Source organism: Pinus tabuliformis, chromosome J, assembly GCF_031772625.1.
Source record: "Pinus tabuliformis cultivar Carrire ecotype Pingquan chromosome J, CPIR1, whole genome shotgun sequence".
In the NCBI taxonomy this organism is placed as follows: domain Eukaryota; kingdom Viridiplantae; phylum Streptophyta; class Pinopsida; order Pinales; family Pinaceae; genus Pinus; species Pinus tabuliformis.
Genome location: NC_142295.1, coordinates 1,031,002,448 through 1,031,023,906, shown reverse-complemented (window position 1 = coordinate 1,031,023,906; position 21,459 = coordinate 1,031,002,448). Strand labels below are relative to the sequence as shown.

At 37.5% G+C, this 21,459-nt stretch overlaps 1 protein-coding gene across 1 annotated transcript in view; it reads left to right on the top strand.

The window, feature by feature from the left end:
* Positions 1 to 336: 336 nt before the first annotated feature.
* CARA (carbamoyl phosphate synthetase A) overlaps positions 337 to 21,459 on the top strand; it is a 112,105-nt gene continuing 90,982 nt past the window's right edge. The window contains exon 1 of the mRNA XM_089378955.1: positions 337 to 687. Coding sequence (XP_089235081.1) covers positions 468 to 687 — 220 coding nt within the window. The 5' untranslated portion in view covers positions 337 to 467. The remainder of the gene's footprint in view (positions 688 to 21,459) is intronic.

Here is a 21,459-nt window from a genome sequence, read left to right as displayed (position 1 = left end):
ATTCTAATTAGATGAGAAATTAAAATATCAATAATTTTATTTAACAAAATGGTCTATTTTATCATAAAATATGTAATTCCTTTTTTTCCAAATTAAAATTGACCCACAACCTTTTTATATATCGTTAATAATAAAACCCATAACTATTAATTAATAAAATAAATGTGTACATTAGTAAAACATTACTCATATTACAATATTTTTTATTATTATATTATCACACCTTGAACTACATTCATTAACATTTCTAATCACGTTCATAAACAAATAAATGTAATCAGAAGCCATATGTAATATTCTAATGGTATTGATAATGAAATTGCTGTCAATCTCAAAAATGGGCCACACAGCCGGAATAATCTGATGTCAGAGCAAAACGAAGTTGAACGAAGCCTATAACTGCTATGAGGGTTTAAGAGGTAGGGGTTTGGGTGTTTAGCAGCGAGAGAAGCCGGACAACAACGACAATGGCGGCGAAATCATTAGATTTGCGCACAATGTGCAGGGGATTGGAGCCTTTCAATGGAGGAACCGCTTTTGGATTTAATCCTTTACAGTCGTTCAAGTTCACAGATATCATTTCCGTACAGAGAGAATGTCCGTTGCACAATAAAGCTGTCGGTCGTCAAATCATTTGCTCTGTATCAACGCCTTCGACTTTCACACGCGACAATGTCATAAGCAACGGTATGCCATAAGTCACATTATTGAGTCTTTTCGGATGCTCTTGAATTCGGGTAAATGTGATCATCTAGTATTATCACTCTTTTTTCACTCCTTTTTTTTAATACCTTTAAGGGCGGGGCTGGTTATATTAGCTTTTTTGCGAATGGTTGATTTATATGCTGAAATATAAATTATAGCAGTAGGTGAACTGAATCATAGTTAAAATATACCCTGTGATATATATTATAGAAACGGTTGAATACGATGTTGCAATTAAATTCTGATTGAAGAAGAAGGGTTTTCTCAGGGCTTGAGGAGCTGCAGAAAAGAGATTATTTCTCCACCAGCGTTTATGATATTTATCTTTTTCCCTCTTTTACTTGATTATTTAGAAGAAGGGTGAAGTTAGGGTTTGGCTGTTAAGATGCATTTCTCTGTAATCTATGTGAAGATCTCAATTTATATTTCCTCTGGTTCATAGTCTGTTGGACCGTCTCATTTGTAACAGCGGTAGAAAGTCATACTGAATGCTGATCATTTTTGAGCCAGGTCACTGGGACTGCTATGAGTGAAGTCATAAGCAGATAAACCACGATGACTGAACCCACAGTCAACCTCCCTTGCCACAGTGAGAATGTAGGTGACTATTAGGAATAGAGTTGCTTTTGAGCTCCCAGCTTTGCCAAGTGAAAATCAAATGCTAACCCTTTTTCAAAATAACTTGTACATTGACAAGTACTTGAGCTTCACAAATTTTGGTTAAATGAACATAACAACCGTGACAATAGTTCTTCAAAAAACAATTCAATGCTAGTCTTCCAGAATTGTAACTTAGTTTCTTAGCTGGTGCAAGCAAGTCATTGGCTTATTACTGAAAGACTAAACCAAATATTGCAGAGTAGTTTTCCATTCTTCCAAGTTCCTACCATTGTCAGTTTTTGTAATTTACACACAGTAATTTTTTTTAAACTTAATTTATTTACAAATAGGTATTGTTTAGGTTTTTAGACTGCCTTGGCATGGACTTTAGAGCAATACCAACATTTTACTTATAAACATAATAAGGTTCAGGGATGTTTTTCATTCAATGATATATTCGAGAAAACTGGAACAATCCATTTATACCAAGTTATTATGCAAGCTATTTGCAATACTCTGAAGTACTTTGGCATATGCCTTAGCGCTTCTCTTTATCTCTCCCTCTCATGCACACATTCACACACCTGACACAGTTACTCTTTTACAAACTGTCCACTTGTTTTCGTACACAAGAGAGAGGCTTTGAAGAATGCTATGTTCACTGATTATCTTATTATTTCTCCTACTGTATGATCATTTCTTCATCCATAAAGATGCGTGTTAGTCAAGCGTTAAATTGTTTGGATGGCTCTTAATCATGGTAAATTTTCAGTTGTCATTTTGAGCTTGAAAAAAGCATCATGGTGGGCTCCCTAGGACATCTCGAGTGATAATTATAGGAAAAGAGCTCAATTTGCAATTACCTTTTTCCTTTTTTAGTCTATTGTTTAGTACAAAATGTCGATTTTCAAGTGCAATAGATACAAGCACAAATTTATGAAACATTGATAATTACTTCTAATGATATAGATCTTCTTTTAACAATTATAGTTTATCATAAAACAACTACACTCTAGATATTCAACCTTAAAACCATAAGGACACTAGTGGTCACAATGCACAAGGAGAACACAAGATTTACCCTGGGAAAACCCACTCGGGGGAAAAACCAAGCAACCTTTTCCTTAGAGAAATTCTTCAATTCAACAGGCGATACATCTAAAGCTGTTAGTCAACTATGAGATCAAACTAATCAACAAGCTATGGTCAAACCTGGTCACGCAATTCTCTAGTCAAGTCAAGTCAAGTCAAACTTCTGTACTTCAAACGTCGACCCTCTTTGATTTGCCCTAGGCTGAATTTCTGCCTCCAGAATATGGCTAGAAACTCGGCCTGTCTAGAATATGTTGCCTAGAAACTGCCCAGAATTCACATATGCGAGTTCAAGATAGAGAGAGATAGATGCTAGAGATGAATTCATCCTTCTTGTTCGTCTTCATCCTTCTTGTCCTCCCCTTGGATGTACAAAAACTGTCTTACTTGTGTGTGATTGAATGGTGCCTTTGTGGAGGAAGTCAAATGCCTTTATATAGTGTTCTGTCTTTGCGAATGGGTGTGTCTCTTCACTGGAGCCGACTTGACTTGAGGGAGGGCCAACTTTACTAGTTTGGAGCCAAAAATTCAAAATTCAAATTTCGAATTTTCTCTTTTAAATCTGACATGAAAAACAAGTCTTAGAATAATTCTTTCAAGTGCTAATTAGTCAAAATGATATGAAGAACATGTTTTACAATTACATTATACAATACAAGGGCTAAAATATAAATTATGAAGACGGACCATAGCTACAAAATTCAACACTTCCTCTTAGCTAGGGAGGTATTCATAATGACTAGACAAATGTTCTTCATGTTGACGAATTTCTCCTAAGAAAAAGGTTATTACAAATCATCAATAGCATCAACATCATTCAACTACCATAATTTTGGCCAAATAACTCTGACACATGGTAGATCAACAACATTAATAGGCTACCATAATTCTGGTTTCTCTGACACATGGTATACAGACTAGCCTCGGTTCATCATCATTCTAGTCAGTTTTTGACACATGGTGAATCCCCAAAGGCCACACTCTATCTGGGTAATTCTGGGCCTCAAGGACCATTCTTCCTAATTCTGGGTAATATACTTGACACAAGAAGAATCATTGTCCTCAATTAGACCATTCTCCCTAATTTTGGTCATATATGACACAGGGAGAATGTTAGTCCACAATGCTATCTCATCAACACTCCCTCTCAATGAGAGAGACATTCTCAACAAGTCCAAGCTTGTCCCTGAAGCATACAAACTTCGCTATGCACAGAGGCTTTGTAAGAATATCAACTATTTTCTCATTAGTAGAGACATATGAGAGCTTCATTGCTCCCTTCTGTACCATGTCATGAATGAAGTCGTACTTGATCTCAATGTGCTTTGACATGTCATGGAAAACTGGATTCTTTGTCAACTCTACACAACTTTGATCATCATAATATATCACGGTCAACTCTAGCACATGATCAAACAACCCCATGAGTAACTTTTGAAGCCACAATGCTTCACAATTTGCTAAGTTGGCTGCAATATATTCTGCCTTGGTAGTACTGAGTGCAATAGATGTTTGCTTCCTGCTCATCCATGAAGTCATAGCGGAGCCCAAACTTAAGCAACCTCTGGATGTACTCTTCCTGTCTTCAACACTCCCTGCTCAATTTGCATCTGTATAGCCCCACAACTGTATATAATTGATTGAGACATATCTCAAACCATAATCAACTGTACCACACAAATATCTCAATACATGCTTTCCTGCAGTCGAGTGATCATGTCTCAGTTCCACCTAGAATTGGCTCAGAGTGTTTACTGCAAAGAAAATGTTCGACCTAGTATTAACCACATACATCAGTGAGTCAATCAGCTTCCTATACATGGATGGATCTACCAAATCAGACTCAGAGTCTCTTAAATTTTTCAGATTTGTCACCATGGGAGTCAGCATCGACTTACAGTCCATCATTCCAAACTTTTGCAGGATCTTGATAATATATTTTCCTTGACCAAGAAAGACTTCATCGGGCTTTTGCCATACTTCTAGCCCCAAATAGTAGTGCATTAACCAAAGATCCTTCATATCAAATTCAAAAGCTAACTCCCTCTTACACTGAATAATTAAATGCTCCACACCTGTAAAAAATAAGTCATCAACATATAATAATAGAATCATAGGTTCATTCTTCTCGACCTTGAAATACAGGTTTGGATCAACATCACTTTTGGAGAAACCAAGTATTGTTAGGAAGCTGTCAATTCATGAATACCAGGCTCTCGGTGCTTACTTAAGTCCATTTAAGCTTTCTTCAATCTACAAATGTGAGACTCTCTTCCATGAATCTCAAAACCTTGAGGTTGTTAAATGTACACTTCTTCTTTAATTATGCCATTAAGAAAAACAATCTTTACATCCATTTGATGTAAATTCCAACCCATAGAAGAAGTAATAGAAATGATAGATCTAATGGTAGTGTACCTAACAACTAGGGCAAAGGTCTCATCATAATCTTCTCCCTCTTTCTGGGAGAACCCTCTAGCCATAAATCTAGCCTTGTATATGTCAATGCTTCCATTGAATCCATGCTTGATCTTGTATACCCATTTTGAAGGTCACCACTAATTTTCCTTTAAGTCTTGGCATAATCTCCCATACATCATTCTTCATAATCGATTGGTATTCTTCCACACCGTATCCCTCCAAACTTGCTGGCTAGCTGCTTCTTCAAAGGTGGAAGGGTCATAATTAATAAGATTAGTCTTTAATGCTGCATATCCAAAATACCTCTTTGGACTCTTGCTTTCCTTGAAGGTGCCACTAGGTGCTGCATGTCCTTTTGCTTCCAGCAAAGTGGATCTAAGCCAAGCTGGCCTCTTCCTGATTTCAACAACAACAACGGGGTCCCTGGATCGCTAGGCCCTTGTGGCTCTTTTTTATGATCAACAAGGTGTTTTGAAGGGTTTGATGGATCAAAACCTTCTTCCTTGGGAGCTTCATGTTCTTCGTCCTCATCAGAGTCCATGGGAACTTCTTTGGATTTCTAATAGGCCACATTCTCATCAAAGGTCACATCCCTGCTAACTTCAACTTGTTTTTGTCCTGGAACATATATTCTATAGGCCTTTGATGACTCACTATATCCAATGAATATTCCTTTCTTTCTTGAAGGCTCTAACTTCCTTCTCTTATCTTTAGGTACATGAATATAAATAAGACAACCAAATATTCTCAAATGACCAACCTGTGGTTTCTGTCCGGTCAACGCTTCTTTAGGAGTCTTGTCTTTTAGAATTCGATGAGGACTTCTATTTTGGATGTAGACAATTGTCATAGATGCGATGCCTCACTCCATAAAAACATAGGGAAGTCTTGATCGTGCATTATTGCTCTAATATATTCTTTGATGGTTCTGTTCTTTCTTTCAGCAACTCCATTTTGTTGTGGATTGTAAGGGACTATCAACTCCCTCTTAATCCTTGCTTCTTTACAAAAGGAAACGAGCTCCTTGGAGGTATATTCTCCTCCATTATCAGATCTCAGGATCTTGATCTTCTTTCCCTTCAAGTTTTCTACTTCAGCCTTAAATTCCTAAACTTGTCAAAGACTTCATCCTTCGTCTTCATAAAGTAAATCCACGTCTTGTGAGAAAAATCATTAATAAATGTTACATAGTACAAAGAGCCTCCAAGAGATTTCACTGACATCGAATCACATACATCAGAATGGACTAGATCTAGAATTTCTTTGGATCTACTTTTGCTACTTGGAAAAGGTTTCTTGACATTCTTCCCAAGTGCACATCCTTTACATACTTCTTCATGTTCTACCTACAAATCTGGAACACTTGAAACCATTTGTTTTAAAGCAAGCAAAGCTCTATAGTGAAGGTGAGCATATCTTCTATGCCAAAGCTCACATGGATTAATATCATTATGTACATGTGTTTGAGTAGGTTGTTTCAAAAGCGTATACAACCTTCCTTCACGAACTCCAATTACTCTAGTAGAATCTATACTAGAGCCCTTGGGCCATACAAGAACTTTGCCATCAACAAATGCTACTCTATCTCCCTTATCTTCCAAGCATGAAATGGAAACCAAATTCTTTTTCAAACCTGGTACATATAGTATGTTGCTAAGATGAATGTTTTCACTTGATTCTAGCTCAATAGAAGTCTTCCCAATGCCTTTTACTGCATAACTGTTGTTGTCTCCAAGTTCTACCTTTTGAGATAATCTTCTTTCCATTAGGCTTGTGAGGTTGTCATGATCTCCCGTCATGTGCCTTGAGGCACCACTATCTACTAGCCACAAATCATTGCTATCTGCAATAAAACCTGTAAGAGCAGAAAAGTAAAAGAAATCTTTGGTAACTAGATCTTCAGTCTTAGGTTTCTTTGGAAGTTCATCCATGTCTGTCGTGGTAGCATATGACTTTCCCTTTCTTTTTCTATCATTTGATCTTTCAGGACAATCGATTCTATAATGACCAAATCTATGACAATGATAGCATTGAACTTTTGACATGTTTCACTTTCCTTGAGGAGTGGATCTTCTTCCTTCATTTCTTCTTTGGAATCCAATCTTCTTTCTTCTTCCAGCCTTTTTGAAATATGCTGCATATGCTTGAGGGTCACCTTCGTTAGATCTTTGAATCTTTCCTTTAGACATGAGCCTTGATTCTTCTTGAGGACATGTAGTCCAGACTCCATAGTTTATCAAACTTTGGAACTTCTTTTCTAGCACATATCCCTGATGCAAATGAGTCCCATGATTAAGGTAAACCATTAAGTGTTGTAGTCATTAGTTCCTTTTCAGAAATGATTTCATCAATTGCTTGAAGTTGATCTCTCAATTGAGAAATCCTCATGAAATATGAGGCTATAGTGTCATTCCTTGTCATTCTAACATCACAAAGCTCATTCTTTAAACTCATTGCTTGACCAATATTATTGATAGTGTATAATCCAATTAGGGCATCATACATCTTCTTTGAAGAGTCAAGATTTGCTACATATGGGATCAAATGATCTCTAATGGAATCTACAATGATACTTCTAGTTGTAATATCATCTTTCTCAAATTTTATTTTTTCTTCATCTTTTTCGGGTTCAGTGACCTTGCCCTTCACAATATCCAAGAGTTCATTCTTTGCAAGAAGGAGATCAATCCTTGTTTTCCAAGCCCTAAAGTTTGTAGCTCCTTCCAATTTGTTTTCTGCCTTCATATAGGAACCCATAGCCATAGACAAGCAAATAGATCTTAGATGAGGTCTTCTTTAATGCTCTTCCCTTTACCAAAGCTTTCCAAGAGTGATCTCAATGTCCTATCCTTCACCAAAGCTCTGATACCATGTTGATTTTTCAAGTGCAATAGATACAAGCACAAATTTCTGAAATACTGATAATTACTTCTAATGATATAGATCTTCTTTTAACAATTCCAGTTTATCATTAAGCAATTACACTTCATAAATTCAACCATAAAACCATAAGGACAATAGAGATCACAATGCACAAGGACACAAGATTTACCCTGGGAAAACCCACTTGGGGGAAAAACCCAACAACCTTTTCCTTAGAGAAATTATTCAGTTCAACAAGAGATACATCTAATGTTGCTAGTCAACTATGAGATCAAACTGATCAATAAGCTATGGTCAAACTTGGTCAAGCAACCCTCAAGTCAAGTCAAGTCAAACTTCCGCCCTTCAAACTTCGCCCCTTTCTGATCAGCCCTAGGCCGAATTTCTGCCTCCAAAATATGCCTAGAAACCCAGCCTGTCCAGAACATGTTGCCCAAAAACTGCACATAATTCACATGAGAGAGAGATAGATGCTAGAGATAATTCATCCTTCTTGTCCTTCTTCTTCCTTCTTCTCCTTTGATTGGATGCCCAAAAACTATGCAAAATTCGCATGTGCGAGTTCAAGAGAGATAGATGCTAGAGATGAATTCGTCCTTCTTGTCGTTCTTTGACCTTCTTCTGCTTCGCTTGGATGCCCATAAACTAACTTACTTGTGTGTGATCAAATGGTGCCTTTTTGGAGGAGGTCAAATGCCTTGATATAGTGTTTTGTCTTTGCGAATGGGTGTGTCTCTTCTGTTGAAATTCTAGAACGATGTATTAATTTCTGAACACTGATAATTACTTGAGATGATTATATATGCAATTTTTTTCACTTTTACAAATTCTTCATCAAGTAACTATACTTCAAAAAATCAACCACACAAGAACAAGAAAGTAGAGATCACAATGCACAATATCAACACAATGATTACGTTGGAAGAACCCACATGGGGTAAAAAACCCAGCAAATCTTTCCTTAGAGGAACCAATTCAACAAGAGACATCAAAATCAAAGCTATGGACAAACTAACTAGTAAGAGTATCCACCAAGTGTTCAAGTCAACCCTCCTTAGTCTGATGGCAAGAAGAAAATCTTTCGACTTCTTCTTCCACAAGATATGCAACTCCTTTTACACATAGAAAGACCTAAGAATCTTGGCCCTTTCTCACAGAATCATAGCCTTTTATCACAAAGATACTCCACAGGGTTTTGGCCTCTTGCATAAAGATATTCTCGACCTCTTGTCACAGAGATACGCCATATGGTCTCAGCCTCTTGCATAGAGATATTCTCAGCCTCTTATCACAAAGATACTCCACAGGGTCTCGACCTCTTGCACAAAGCTATTCTCGGTGTCTTATCACATAGATACTCCACAGGGTCTTGGCCTCTTGCACAGAGATATTCCCGACCTCTTATCACAAAGATACTCCATAGGGTCTCGACCTCTTATCACAGGGATACTCCACAGGGTTGCGGCCTCTTGCACAAATATATTCTCGGCCTCTTATCACAGAGGTACTCCACAAGGTCTCGACCTCTTACACAGAGATATTCTTGCGTTCTCATCATAGAGATTCTCCACAGGGTCTCGACCTTTTGCACAAAGATTTTCTCGGCCTCTTATCACAAAGATACTCCACAGGGTCTCAGCCTCTTGCACAAAGATATTTTGGCTACCTTAAACAGATATATTTAGGCCTCCTTGCTCAGTGATATACTTTAGACTTTCAGACCTCTTCCTTAGATACGAACCATAGGTAATTCAACCATCTTAGAACAAAGATGGTTCACAAAGATAATTCAATCTTCCAAGAGTCTCCTACACCTTTGATCTGCTCCTTATCTTCCTTCGTATGCCCAAAAATATATTGATTTGATGCTCAGATGTGATATCTTATGAGAGGAGGACGAGTTATTTCTATATATAGTGATTACATGGGTCGAATGGATGCCAATCATTAGCTGAGTTGACTTGTAGGAGAGAGAACCGACTTGAACACTTGTGGATCCAAGAACAAATATTTAAAAATTCTTTTTGATAAATACAAAGTTTGATAATTGATTTTCTCATGAGCATGAAGAACATGCCTTTTAAGAACAAGTATATCAATGTGAAGATCGACCATAGCTACAAATTCAACATCTTCACTGGAGTCGACCTAACTTGAGGGAGGGTTGACTTGACTAGTTTGGAGCCAAAAAATCAAAATTCAAATTTCAAATTTTTTCTCTTCTAAATTTGACATGAAGAATGTTAACACCTAATCTTTGGGATTAGGTAAATCCATGTAAATATTGTAAATATCAAAATAAATAAAATTGGAAGACGAAGAGACATTGGGAGATGAAACCCAATAGTCTCCCTTTCCATGTATATATCCATGTTCCATCTTAATGCAAAGCACAATGAAATTCGTGGAGTTACTCCTGGCCTGACATGGTATCAGGGCCAACCCCCATTTTTAGTTTCCCTCTGTCCTGTAACTCTTATTTTTCTGCCATTAGCCTCTGTCTAGAATACTTTGTCCTTTGTTCGTTGGTGAATATGTTGGTTTTTGGATCTGCGGTGTGTTGAAGGTGTATTCCTCACATTTGCTAGTTGAATCTCTTGAGACAAAGACCATAACTTAATTGCTGAATTAGAATGCTGGTTGAAATCGAGTTGTATGTTAAAACCCTGTGCGTTAAGAGGAAGAGCGAGTATGTGATGGATTAGGAGGAGCGACTTTATTCGTTAATTGGTATGAAAATCCATGAATCAAAATTCTTGTTATAGTTCGTTATTTGTTATGATGTGTGCTGTACAATGTTATTTGCTAGCCGTAAATGACAAGATATATACACTAGTGTATTATAGTGTATTGTGCTGCGTTGAGCTCTACTTTCACTCTGTTTTGAAGACCGTATGCTTGCTTTTTGAAATCCGCGTGCATTGGCCATTGTATATATGCATTGTTTTTAGTAATACATAGAATGAAATGGCATATAATGGGATGACATACATATAATTTTAGTGATGGCATTGTGCAAGTTTAAGCTACGCGTCGAAGTTTTTTATGGACAACCATTTGCAAGCTGTAAACATAAGCGATAACTCATATATCCTTTATTTAATATGTTGAATACCATTAAAATGAGTGATGGCATATAAAAAGCAGTGGCATGGTTCATGAAGTTTGTGAAAGTGCGTTGAGCTCTTATGGTATATGATATGAAAATACGTTGATTTCTTTTTTTTTGGCCATATGGTATATGGTATGAAAGTGTCATGGAATGTGATGGTATGTATGGTATGAAAGTGTGATGGTATATGGTATGTATGGTAGGTGATGTATTATGGTATGCCATATAGTATATGGATGATATGTTGGAAGCTAAGTAACAGGATTCGTTATATAGGGGCCACGTGTTCGAATCCGGCGTGTCGGACACGGTTTGCTTGAAAAACGTATCCAAAAAACATGACACGTTGAATCCTATCAGGACACGTCGAATCCCAAGCATGTCACGAAATTCACCAACGTGTCCCGATTTTTGACAGCGTGTCCTGTTTTCCAGGATTCGTTTGGCGGAAAAGTGACCTCCGCGGGTTAGAAAAGGTCGCATTTGCTCATTACAGCCACGCTCTTTATCATTTGGCAAGCATTGTTTGAGCTGTTGGCAAGTGGAGAAGGGTTTGGAGCAAGGAGTTAAGGGAGTAGAGCGTTCGGCAAGGAGATTCAAGCACCAGGTAAGTGCATTTCAACTCCATTTTTTTTCATTTCTTATTCTATTACAGCGGTTTGTATATGATTTTTTGTTTGCAAATTTGTGCATGTTTTGTTCATTTCTTTTACAGTATTCATGGCTCAATCAAAGGCAGCAGTTAGGGGGCAAAGGAAGGGCAAGAATGTCATGGGTGGAGATGCCCCTCCTCCCCCAATATCATCAGAGTTTGCTGTAAGTAATTTTGAGGGAAGAGGAGGACCTAAAGACAATGATAAGTATCCATTGTGGAAATATGTCACAAGAGAGGATGGGACAAACACCAAGGGAAAGGGAGGAGGCAATGTGCAATGGAAATGCAACTTTTGTCACATTTCTTTCAAAAGCACATATTACCGTGTGAAAGCACATTTGTTGGCTTGAAGACCCCCTTCCATTTTTGAGGAAAGCCACCTCCAAATTTCCATTTGAGAGTTCTACTTCTACTGGGGGACAAGCAGCAAAAAGAAGAGCACTTGGTCCAATGGACAAGATTTTCCAACAAGAGAGACGGGAAGAGCTTGATCTCACCATTGCCTTCTTCATCTATCAAAACTTCATATCATTTAATGTTGCACACTCACCTCTATTTATTGAGATGTGTCGAGCTCTAACTCAAGGGGCTCTAGTAGGGTATGTGCCTCCTGGGTCAGAGAAGATAAGAACCACATTGTTGACGAAGGCAAAAAAAGAGGTGCAAAAAATGCTTGAGCCTATTGTGGCATCATGGCCAACATCTGGGGTTAGCATTGTTTTTGATGGATGGACAGATCCAGCACGACACCCAATCATTAACTTCATGGTGTCTTCCTTGAGTGGTCCAGTTTTCATGAAAGCAGTGGATACACTTGGAGTTTACAAGGATGCACAATTTATTGGTGAGTTATTTATTAAAGTTATTGAAGATGTAGGTGTTGGTTCTTGTGTGCAAATCATTACAGATAATGCACCTGTTTGCAAGGCTGCTGGCATGATTGTGGAAGCTAAATATCCACAAGTGTTTTGGACACCTTGCATTGTCCATTCATTGAACTTAGCACTGAAATCCATTGCTTCTGATGTGCTTTGGATTGGAAGCATTATTGAGGATGCAAGACATATCCGTAAGTTTGTGCAAAATCATACAAATGCCCTCACTATCTACAAGGAGCACACCAATCTATCATTGTTGAAGATAGCTGATACACGGTTTGCCTCTTCATTCATGATGTTGAAGAGGTTGAGGGAGGTCAAGACCGCTCTTGGGGCCATGGTTATTTCTGAGTTTTGGTCTTTTTGGAGAAAGACAGATCAAGTAGCCTCTAAAAGAGTGAAGGACACAGTGCTAGATGATGCTTGGTGGGAGACGGTAGATCTAATTATTCAGATCATGGACCCTATCATTTCTTTGCTTCGATTTGCAGATACAAACAAACCCATCCTAGGAGAGGTTTATGAGGGATGGGATTCCATGATTGAGTCTGTGAGGAGCATTATTCTACAGAGTGAGTGCCCCGAGTATGAGACATCACCAGAGGCCTTTTGTGATACTATACAGAATATTCTTGTCAGCAGATGGGACAAGAATTGTACACCTTTACATTGTTTGGCTCACTCTTGAGCCCCAAATACTACAACCATGAGTGGCTGAATGGTGGACCTTCTCACAGATTCCCTCCTCACATGGATGGTGAAATCTCACAGGGGAGGAAAGAGGCATTCAGGCGGAGTTTTCAGGATAGTGCATTGCTTGCTGAGGTGGAGGATGCCTTTGCAGAGTTTTCCACTGGCAGTGGTCGATTTGGAGGTTATGATGTGATTAGAGACAAGGGGGCTAAGAAGCCCTATTCTTGGTGGGCAAATCATGGGGCAACAAGCCCTCCTCTTCAGTAGTTAGCCATGAGGCTCCTCTCTCGGGTGACTTCATCCTCTTGTTGCGAGAGGAATTGGAGCACATATGGGAATTTGTATAGTGTGAAGAAGAGCAGGCTTGAGCAGTCCAGGGCAGAGACAATGGTGTATGTGCACACCAACCTTCGTCTTATTTACAGGCAGAGGGAAGAGTGGTTGAGGGGAAAGACAAAGATGTGGGATGTCTTTCTTGATGATATGGGTCTGGACACCAGTGTTGAGTTGGCATTGGCCAACATGGATCTCAATGATCCAGTGCTAGAGCCTGTTAGATTTGATGACTTAGAGGGGTCATCCTCCACACCAGCAGATGCAGAGGCGACTATGGATACAGGGGAGGAGGATGTAGAGGAGAGCAGTGGGGACCATGATGATGAGGACATTGATGCTGATTCTGATGCTGATGATGAGGATTGATGCCTTGAGGCTTGTATACCTGTAGTTGTTTTATATTTTCTATTTCTATTTGCCATTGGCATTGCACCAGCACTACCTATGTAACACATTTTGATTTGATGACTTAATGAGAAAACTACAGTTGTTAGTGTGTTTATCTTACTATCTTGTAGTTGTAAGTTGTCTTTCAGTTATGAATTATGAATCATGATTTATGTGACCAGTACCACTGACATGTATTTGAATTTTGTATGTACTATGCATGCTATAAATGAAGATCTATGTTTGAAATCAATAAATTTGTATCATTAATTAAAATTTGTGTAAGAAATATCTAATTTTTAATATATATATATATATTTTAATAAAATAATATATAACGAATCCTATGTGTCCTGTTCCGGGGGGTCAACGTGTCCGAATCCGACACCACGAATCCCGAATCCTACAAATTCCAAATCCCCGTGTCAGGTGACTTAGGTTGGAAGGTATATTTTGAGAGCCTGCATCCTTAGTTGATGAATTTTTTAAGAATCAACCAATTTTATTGCAGAGACATATCAATTTTTGTTGCCAGTACTGTGATTATTTTGAGACCAGTTTAGAATTTATGATGCATTCACTCATATCAATAGTTGGAGTAATTCTCTCTGACAAAGAGAACTACCATGAGTGGTCTCGGAAGATAAAGCACACTTATGATTTTCAATGAGTTGTGGAAAGGAATTTGTGAAGGAGAAGGAGACAATGCACTGGAAAATCCCACTTTAGGCAAGGAGCTTGCCATTTGAGAAAACAAGAACAACAAGGCCTATGCCTTGATTGCAACATCAATAAATGAAGAGGCGAGTCATATTTCTCCATTTTCAAATGCCTTTGAAGCCTTAAAGAAGTTGAAGGAATTGTATGACTCACACTCTGAACTTGAAGTTGTTCAATTGATGATTAAGTTGTTCAATCTTGAATTGAAAAATGATGACCCTCTTGCCTTAGCATCAAAAGTAAGATCCATTATGCATGACATAAAAGCCACTGTTGTGGAGATAGATATTCTTCTCATAGTTTATGTCAAGGAACTATATCCCACCTATTCACATTATCTTGATTCATTGCAAGCAAGTGGCAACCTTAAAGAGATTACCTTTGACTCCCTTGAGAAGAGGTTTGCTGAAAGAGAGAAGGCTTTTGGGAAGAAGACAACTCCTTAGTCTTCTGAAGAAATTGTGCGCCTTGCACAAAAAGAGTAGAATCTTGCACTACATTCTTCTAGAGGAAGAGGTGGCTGTAGAGGAAGAGGAAGAATTTTAGAGGCAGGGGGGCAAACATTTCCAAGGAGATAGGTCTGATCTTCATTGCACACGATGCAATGGAGATGGACATGATGCATCTACATGTAAGCTGCCTTGGGACAAAATTGAGCAGGAAAGAAATGAAGGAAAAGGTAAAACAATTGACAAAGGGAAAGGTAAAGCACCTGAGTCTGCTCATTATGTTGTGGCACATTGCAACATTGGAGTAACTGAAGACTTATTCAATGCTTCAATTGCTTCATGGAAAGATGCTTGGTTGCTTGATTCAGGAGCAACTTGCCACATGACTTTTAGGAGAGATTTTTTTGAAGAATTCACTGACAATGTTGATGGAGCAGTATACTTTGCAGATAAGTCAAAACTCAAGTCATCAGGGCTTGGCACCATCAGGCTCAAACTGCCTGGTCTTCCAAACTTTCTTCTACATGATGTTATATACCTCCCGGAGCTGAGGAGAAACTTGTTGTCTTTGGTCCACATCCGCCAGCAAGGACACTCCATTCACATATTTAATGGCAAAGTTGAGGTCAAAAAAGCATTAGACCACTCACTTGTCATGATTGGGATAGAAGAAGAAAGACTTCTGAACTTGCAAGGAACCTCTGTTCGTGAACAAAACTTTTCATACAGTTCTCACTATGATGAAGGTACATTTCCTTCAAGTCTTTTAATGCTAGATTTGAACACTTGAACTATGACAACCACTGTTTATTGAAGAAAAATGGTGTGACTGGTTTGCCTACAATTCCTAGGACACTTAAGCAATGTGATGCTTGTATCTTAGGAAAGCACAACAAACAATCTTTTCATGATTCTCATTCCAGAGCACATATAAAACTTGAACTCATTCATTCTGATTTGTGTGGCTCAATGCCTGTTCCTTCTGCAAATGGTAATAAATATATGATGACATTTATTGATGACTACATGAGAATGTGTTGGGTTTATTTATTGAAGAACGAATCTGAAGCTTTTGAAACACTCAAGAACTTTCATGCATGGATTGAAAATGATGCACAATCTCATATTGGATCTATTCACACTGATAATGGAAAAGAATGTACATCAAATGAATTTGAAAACTATCTTTGCCAACATGGGATCAAACATCAAACAACCCTGCCTTGTAATCCCCAATAAAACAGAATAGTTGAAAGAATGAACATGACAAATATGGTACGTTCTATGATGTTGTTCAAGAATGTTAAAATGATGTTTTGGGCTGATGCAGTTCTATGTGCTGTATATATAAAGAATAGGTGTCCATCTAATGCTATAAAAAACAAGACTCCCTATGAAATGTGGTATTTCAACATTCCTTCGGTGAGGCATCTCAAGGTTTTTGGTTCCACCTGTTATGCCTTGATACCTAAGGAACAAAGAAACAAACTCGGTGCAAGGAGTCGCACATGTATCTTCTTGGGGTATTCAAACACCTCCAAAGCATAATGTCTCTATGACGAAGTTAATAAGAAGTTTATAATATCTAGAGATGTGATATTTCTTGAATCTTCCAAGCCTGATAATGTTCTTGAGTGGTAGCTTGATCGCTTGGATAGGTTCAGACATGCAAAGCCTTTTCAAGAATTTGATAATGAGATTCCACATCTTGAAGGGGGGATTCTTATACTGGATCAATCTGTGGAATCCTCTTCTAAAGCACTCTCTCCCCTACATGAAGCTCCAACCACTAATGACACTATGAGTGATGTGATTGACAAAATTGGGATATTAAATCTTGATTCAACCCCAACTTAGTCAACTGAGCAGCCTGGGCCATCTCAAAAAGGTCCTCTAAAATGGCTAACAAAGACACTTGAAAGTGTTTTTCCTGATGAGCTTGGAAAGACAGGAACAAGAAGCTCAACCAGACATAATGGAGGTGATGTAGAAGACTTTGATTCACTTGTTGATATGGATGTTTTTTATGATTGTGAACTAAATTTGTCTATAGTTTTTGAACCAACTTCCTTCAAAGAAGCCACTTCCCATGATGAATGGAAAAAAGTGATGCAGAAAGAATATGATGCCTTGATAAAGAATGGCACCTGGAAGTTGGTTGATCCTCCATTGGGAACCAAACCACTTGGCTGTAAGCTAAGTCACCAGGTTCGTGTTCGAGTTCGAGTTCGGCGACCATGAAATTCAAATAAAGTTCGGCAACTAAAATTTTGTCGATAAAGTTCGACATATAGAAATTCGAAAAAAAAATGTATATATATATATATATATATATATATATATATATATATATATATATATATATATATATATATAAATCAATTTAAAGTCAATTTCAAATAAATTTTTGGCTTAGCAAGAGAACAGAGGCTAGAAAATTTATTAAATTTTATAAATTATGTGTGATCAATTTTGGTCATTTTCAAGCCTTTTAATGTTAATCTTTATTGTACTTATCCTCCAAATTATATGCTTCAGATTTCCAATGATTTTCAGCCTTCAAAAGGAAAGAGTACAGTTAAAAATGCCCATGGCCTAGGAGACAAAAGATCACTACAAAACTCTGAAGTTCAAACTCAGAAAATGAATAAAGAATCTTTGCAAATATAGTGGCTCAAATTCAGTGAATTAACTAAAAACAGTTCAGAATTTTCATATGATAGTAATGTAGTATAATAGTATTCTTCTTATGAAATCATAAAACAACTAAATTGAACATTAACCAATGCCAAGAACCTTTATCATTTATGACAGCAGTGAACTTTAATACCAAGTGCTGAAAACAGTCCTAAAATCACCACTCCTTTTCAGGTTAGATTGAAGCAAGCAAACAATGGAAATAAACTTAAGCCTCTGATATGTTTTCAGACCTCTTTTCTTTTATGACAGTGAGTAGTAAACCATGAAGTGAGCCAATAATGAGAGCAATTCGTTCCTCAATATATCAAAATATAATTATATATAAACTCGAAAGTTTAAACTTTAAAGTAGCTTGGCAGTTTTAGAAAATTGTTCATGCAAAAAGTAAACTAGAAATCTAAAACAGGAACACAAGTTTTATTCTTGATGTTCCTGTTGCCCACTTGTTATATCAAAAAGTTCTATGTCATCAAGAGCAGTATGAGTTGTGAATCCGCTAGATGCTTCAGCATCAGATTCATTAGTGAATTCCCTGTCAATGTTTATGTCACTATTAATGTACAAATTAACATCATCCATTGTTGCATTTGGAATAGGATCGATCCACGGAGTAGAAGAATTGGATGACTCTTTAGCCACATTCTTCAATGCCAACTGCAAGTTACTATGAACATAAACAAGATCTTCTAATCTTCCAGATAACAATCTATTTCTTTTTTTGGAATGAATGTGGTCAAAGGAACTCCAATTCCTTTCACATGCTGATGCACTTGTTCCCTGGCTTAAGATATGAATTGCAAAATTTTGCAATTCTGGTGCCCCTGAACCATAAAATTCCCACCATACTGCTGGATCACTTCTGCTCCTATCATACTTTGTTGATTGTGTTCCAAATAACCCTTCTTCTAACCTGTATGCCCTCAACTGACTTCTGATCAAACCTGCAATATTTGGATCTGGATTTAGCTTCTCAATAGACTGGATAAGTCCATTCATGATTTCTTCATCCCTATGTCTTGGTAACCCAAACAATCTAGGGTCCAAATAGCATGTTGCTGCATGTAATGGACTATGCATCATCTTCCATCTATGATCAATTAAATCTCATATCTCCTTGTAAATCAGCATCCACATTATTAAAAGCCGTTGCAATAGTCTCTTTGCAACGATCAATGCTTTCATAAACAAAACCCATACAAGGTTTGTCATCATAAACCATGCGGAGCCCATTAACAATTGGGCCACAAATTTTTAAAACGTTGTTTGCATTTTCCCAAAAGCCATTATGGAGCACTATTTGTTCAACATTTTTCCCCTTAGTTTCTTTTGAGAGGGTAGATCTCTCCCACTTAGTGTTGCAAAAAACAACTCTTAGTCTCGCTTTTTCCTTAACAACTCTTTTTAGAGTAATATAAAAAGTGGCAAACCTTGTATCACAAGGCCTCAACAACTCTTTTGATGCATTCTTCTTGTATATGCTCAAAGTGAGACGATGGTTGATGATGAAGTTTGAAATTGTTTTGGCTCTTCGGATTGTCTCATTGACCCAAGGAAATTTGGCTAAGTCATGCAACATTAAATCCAAGCAGTGAGCTGCACAAGGGGTCCAATAAATCTGATTATACTTTTCCATAATCAGCTTCCCTGCACCAGAACAATTTGATGCATTATCTGTAACAACATGGACAACATTTTCCACCCCAACCTCTTGAATTGCTTCATCCAAAATTCCAAAAATAAATTCTGATGTCTTCACTCGATCCATTGCATTTATTGCCTTCAAGAAAAGTACCCCTTGAGGACAATAAACAAGCACATTGATCAATGGGCGATGACACAAATATAACGAACCATCACTCAAAATTGTGCATCTTTTAAACTTCCAAGACTCTTTAATATCAGCCAACTTTCCTGTCACTCTGTCTTTTGCTCTTTTTAGCAAAGTTGTCTTTAAAGCTTCAGATCCGGGAGGAACATAAACCCTTCCCAAAATCAATGGCCTTTTTAACTACATTTTTAAAATATGGACTCCTCACCACATTAAAGGGAATTGCACATGCATAAAAATATTCAGCAACAACATCATCAACTTCCTGTTTCTCAACAAGTTTCCAGAATTGATTTAATGTTTTGGTTCCACCTGTTTTTGCTTGAGTAGAACTTGATCCACCAATGTTTGAAACTGAATTAATGGTGTTGGAGGAAGACATGGCAATCTCCCTCTCAATTCGCTGCGTCTTATTTACCCTTTTCTCCTTTTGCCTCTGTGAATTGGAATGGTCTTTCTACACTGTGGCTTTTTGGTTATCGATGATCTTAGTGCAGGCTTCAACACCACCTCCACTTTAATTGCTAATACCGAGAAGGTGATCCACTGCTCTAGTTAAAGTGCCAGTGAAATTATGTCCACACAACTGACATGAAAGATTATAACCATCTTTTTGGACAAAATTCCAAGCTACAATAGTTGATTTTGGGGGTGCCATTGAAATTTGAATGTTTTGAACCTCTGATTGTTGAAAACTGGTGAAGACCTGAAGTCTGAAATGTCTGCAATTTTTTTTGAAATTACATTTTCATTAGTTAGAAAAAGGAAAAGTGATTCAAAACAGGCAGAAAAGAGCAGGTTGTACTGCTGTAGCTTTTTATTTTCTTACACAGGCCATACACTTCAAAGAACTAGCGTATCAAGAACAATACTTCAAAGACAATGCTGCAGTACTCAGACAATAAGATTTCATTTACAGGTTCCCTTTATTTTTATCATGGGAATCAAATGTAGTGCTGCTGTCACACTAAATGGTGGTGAGTTAAAAAATTGTTTACACTGCATCACAATTTTGTTTTACGTGACTTCCAAACTTCCAAGCAAGTGGAAATAAGTTACAAGATTTATGTAAATATAAATGCTGCTGAAGGCAAGAAAAGAAACAAAATGAACAGTTCAACTACAATGACTTTTAAATGAAATTTCACATTGAAAAAAGTTGAGATGTGGGATTGCATTATTAGTAACGCCTGCTAACAGAGTCTTAATTCCATGACAATTAAAACAGATGCTGACTCCATGGAGTGTAGACTATAAACCACGTAAAGCTAATAGCATCCTGGCTGGACTATAAAAGCATAAAAATAAATAAATGAGAAGAACTTAGTGTGGACAAGGACTTAACTACAGAGACTCTCATGGCTGTAATTTAGATGTGGGGAATCGGATTTTCATGACTGTGTAAGAGGTTGAAAATTTTCAATCTAATTTTTAAGTTGTGAGTCGTAACTTTGAATGTGCTCTTGACATGCCATGAGTTTGAATGTTAATGCCTCTGGATGCAGACCAACGTTTTTACTTTTGGATATATAGATATACAGTGATAACTCGTTTTTATATTATCTATGAATTGATTTTTATGTCAGATCTGCAGAAATCAACAGAAAGTGGTGGATTATAGAAGGCTTCCTTTACTTAAAAATGAAGGCTGAATGTAGCCTGTAGGTTTCAGCTGGCGTTTTAATATGTGCACCTCTATGCGGCTATGCCCATGCTCCGTTGTTTTTTTTTTTTTAATATCGAAGTTAGAAGACCCATTGATAGACTGATTTATTGATATCAATGTGGAAAACTTGTTTGAAAGTTTGAAACACCAGGTCAACCTCACTGCCTAACTGCTTTGAACCCCTACGCAGAGAATTACATTGGAAGCACGATATTAAATCTGACTGTTGTATTCTAGCTCTGGGGTTGATTTATGAGAGGTTAGCTTTAAAGAGTTTTAGAGCATTGAACTATGGTTCTAGGCTCGTGACTCTCTTGTATAAATAATAAAACAG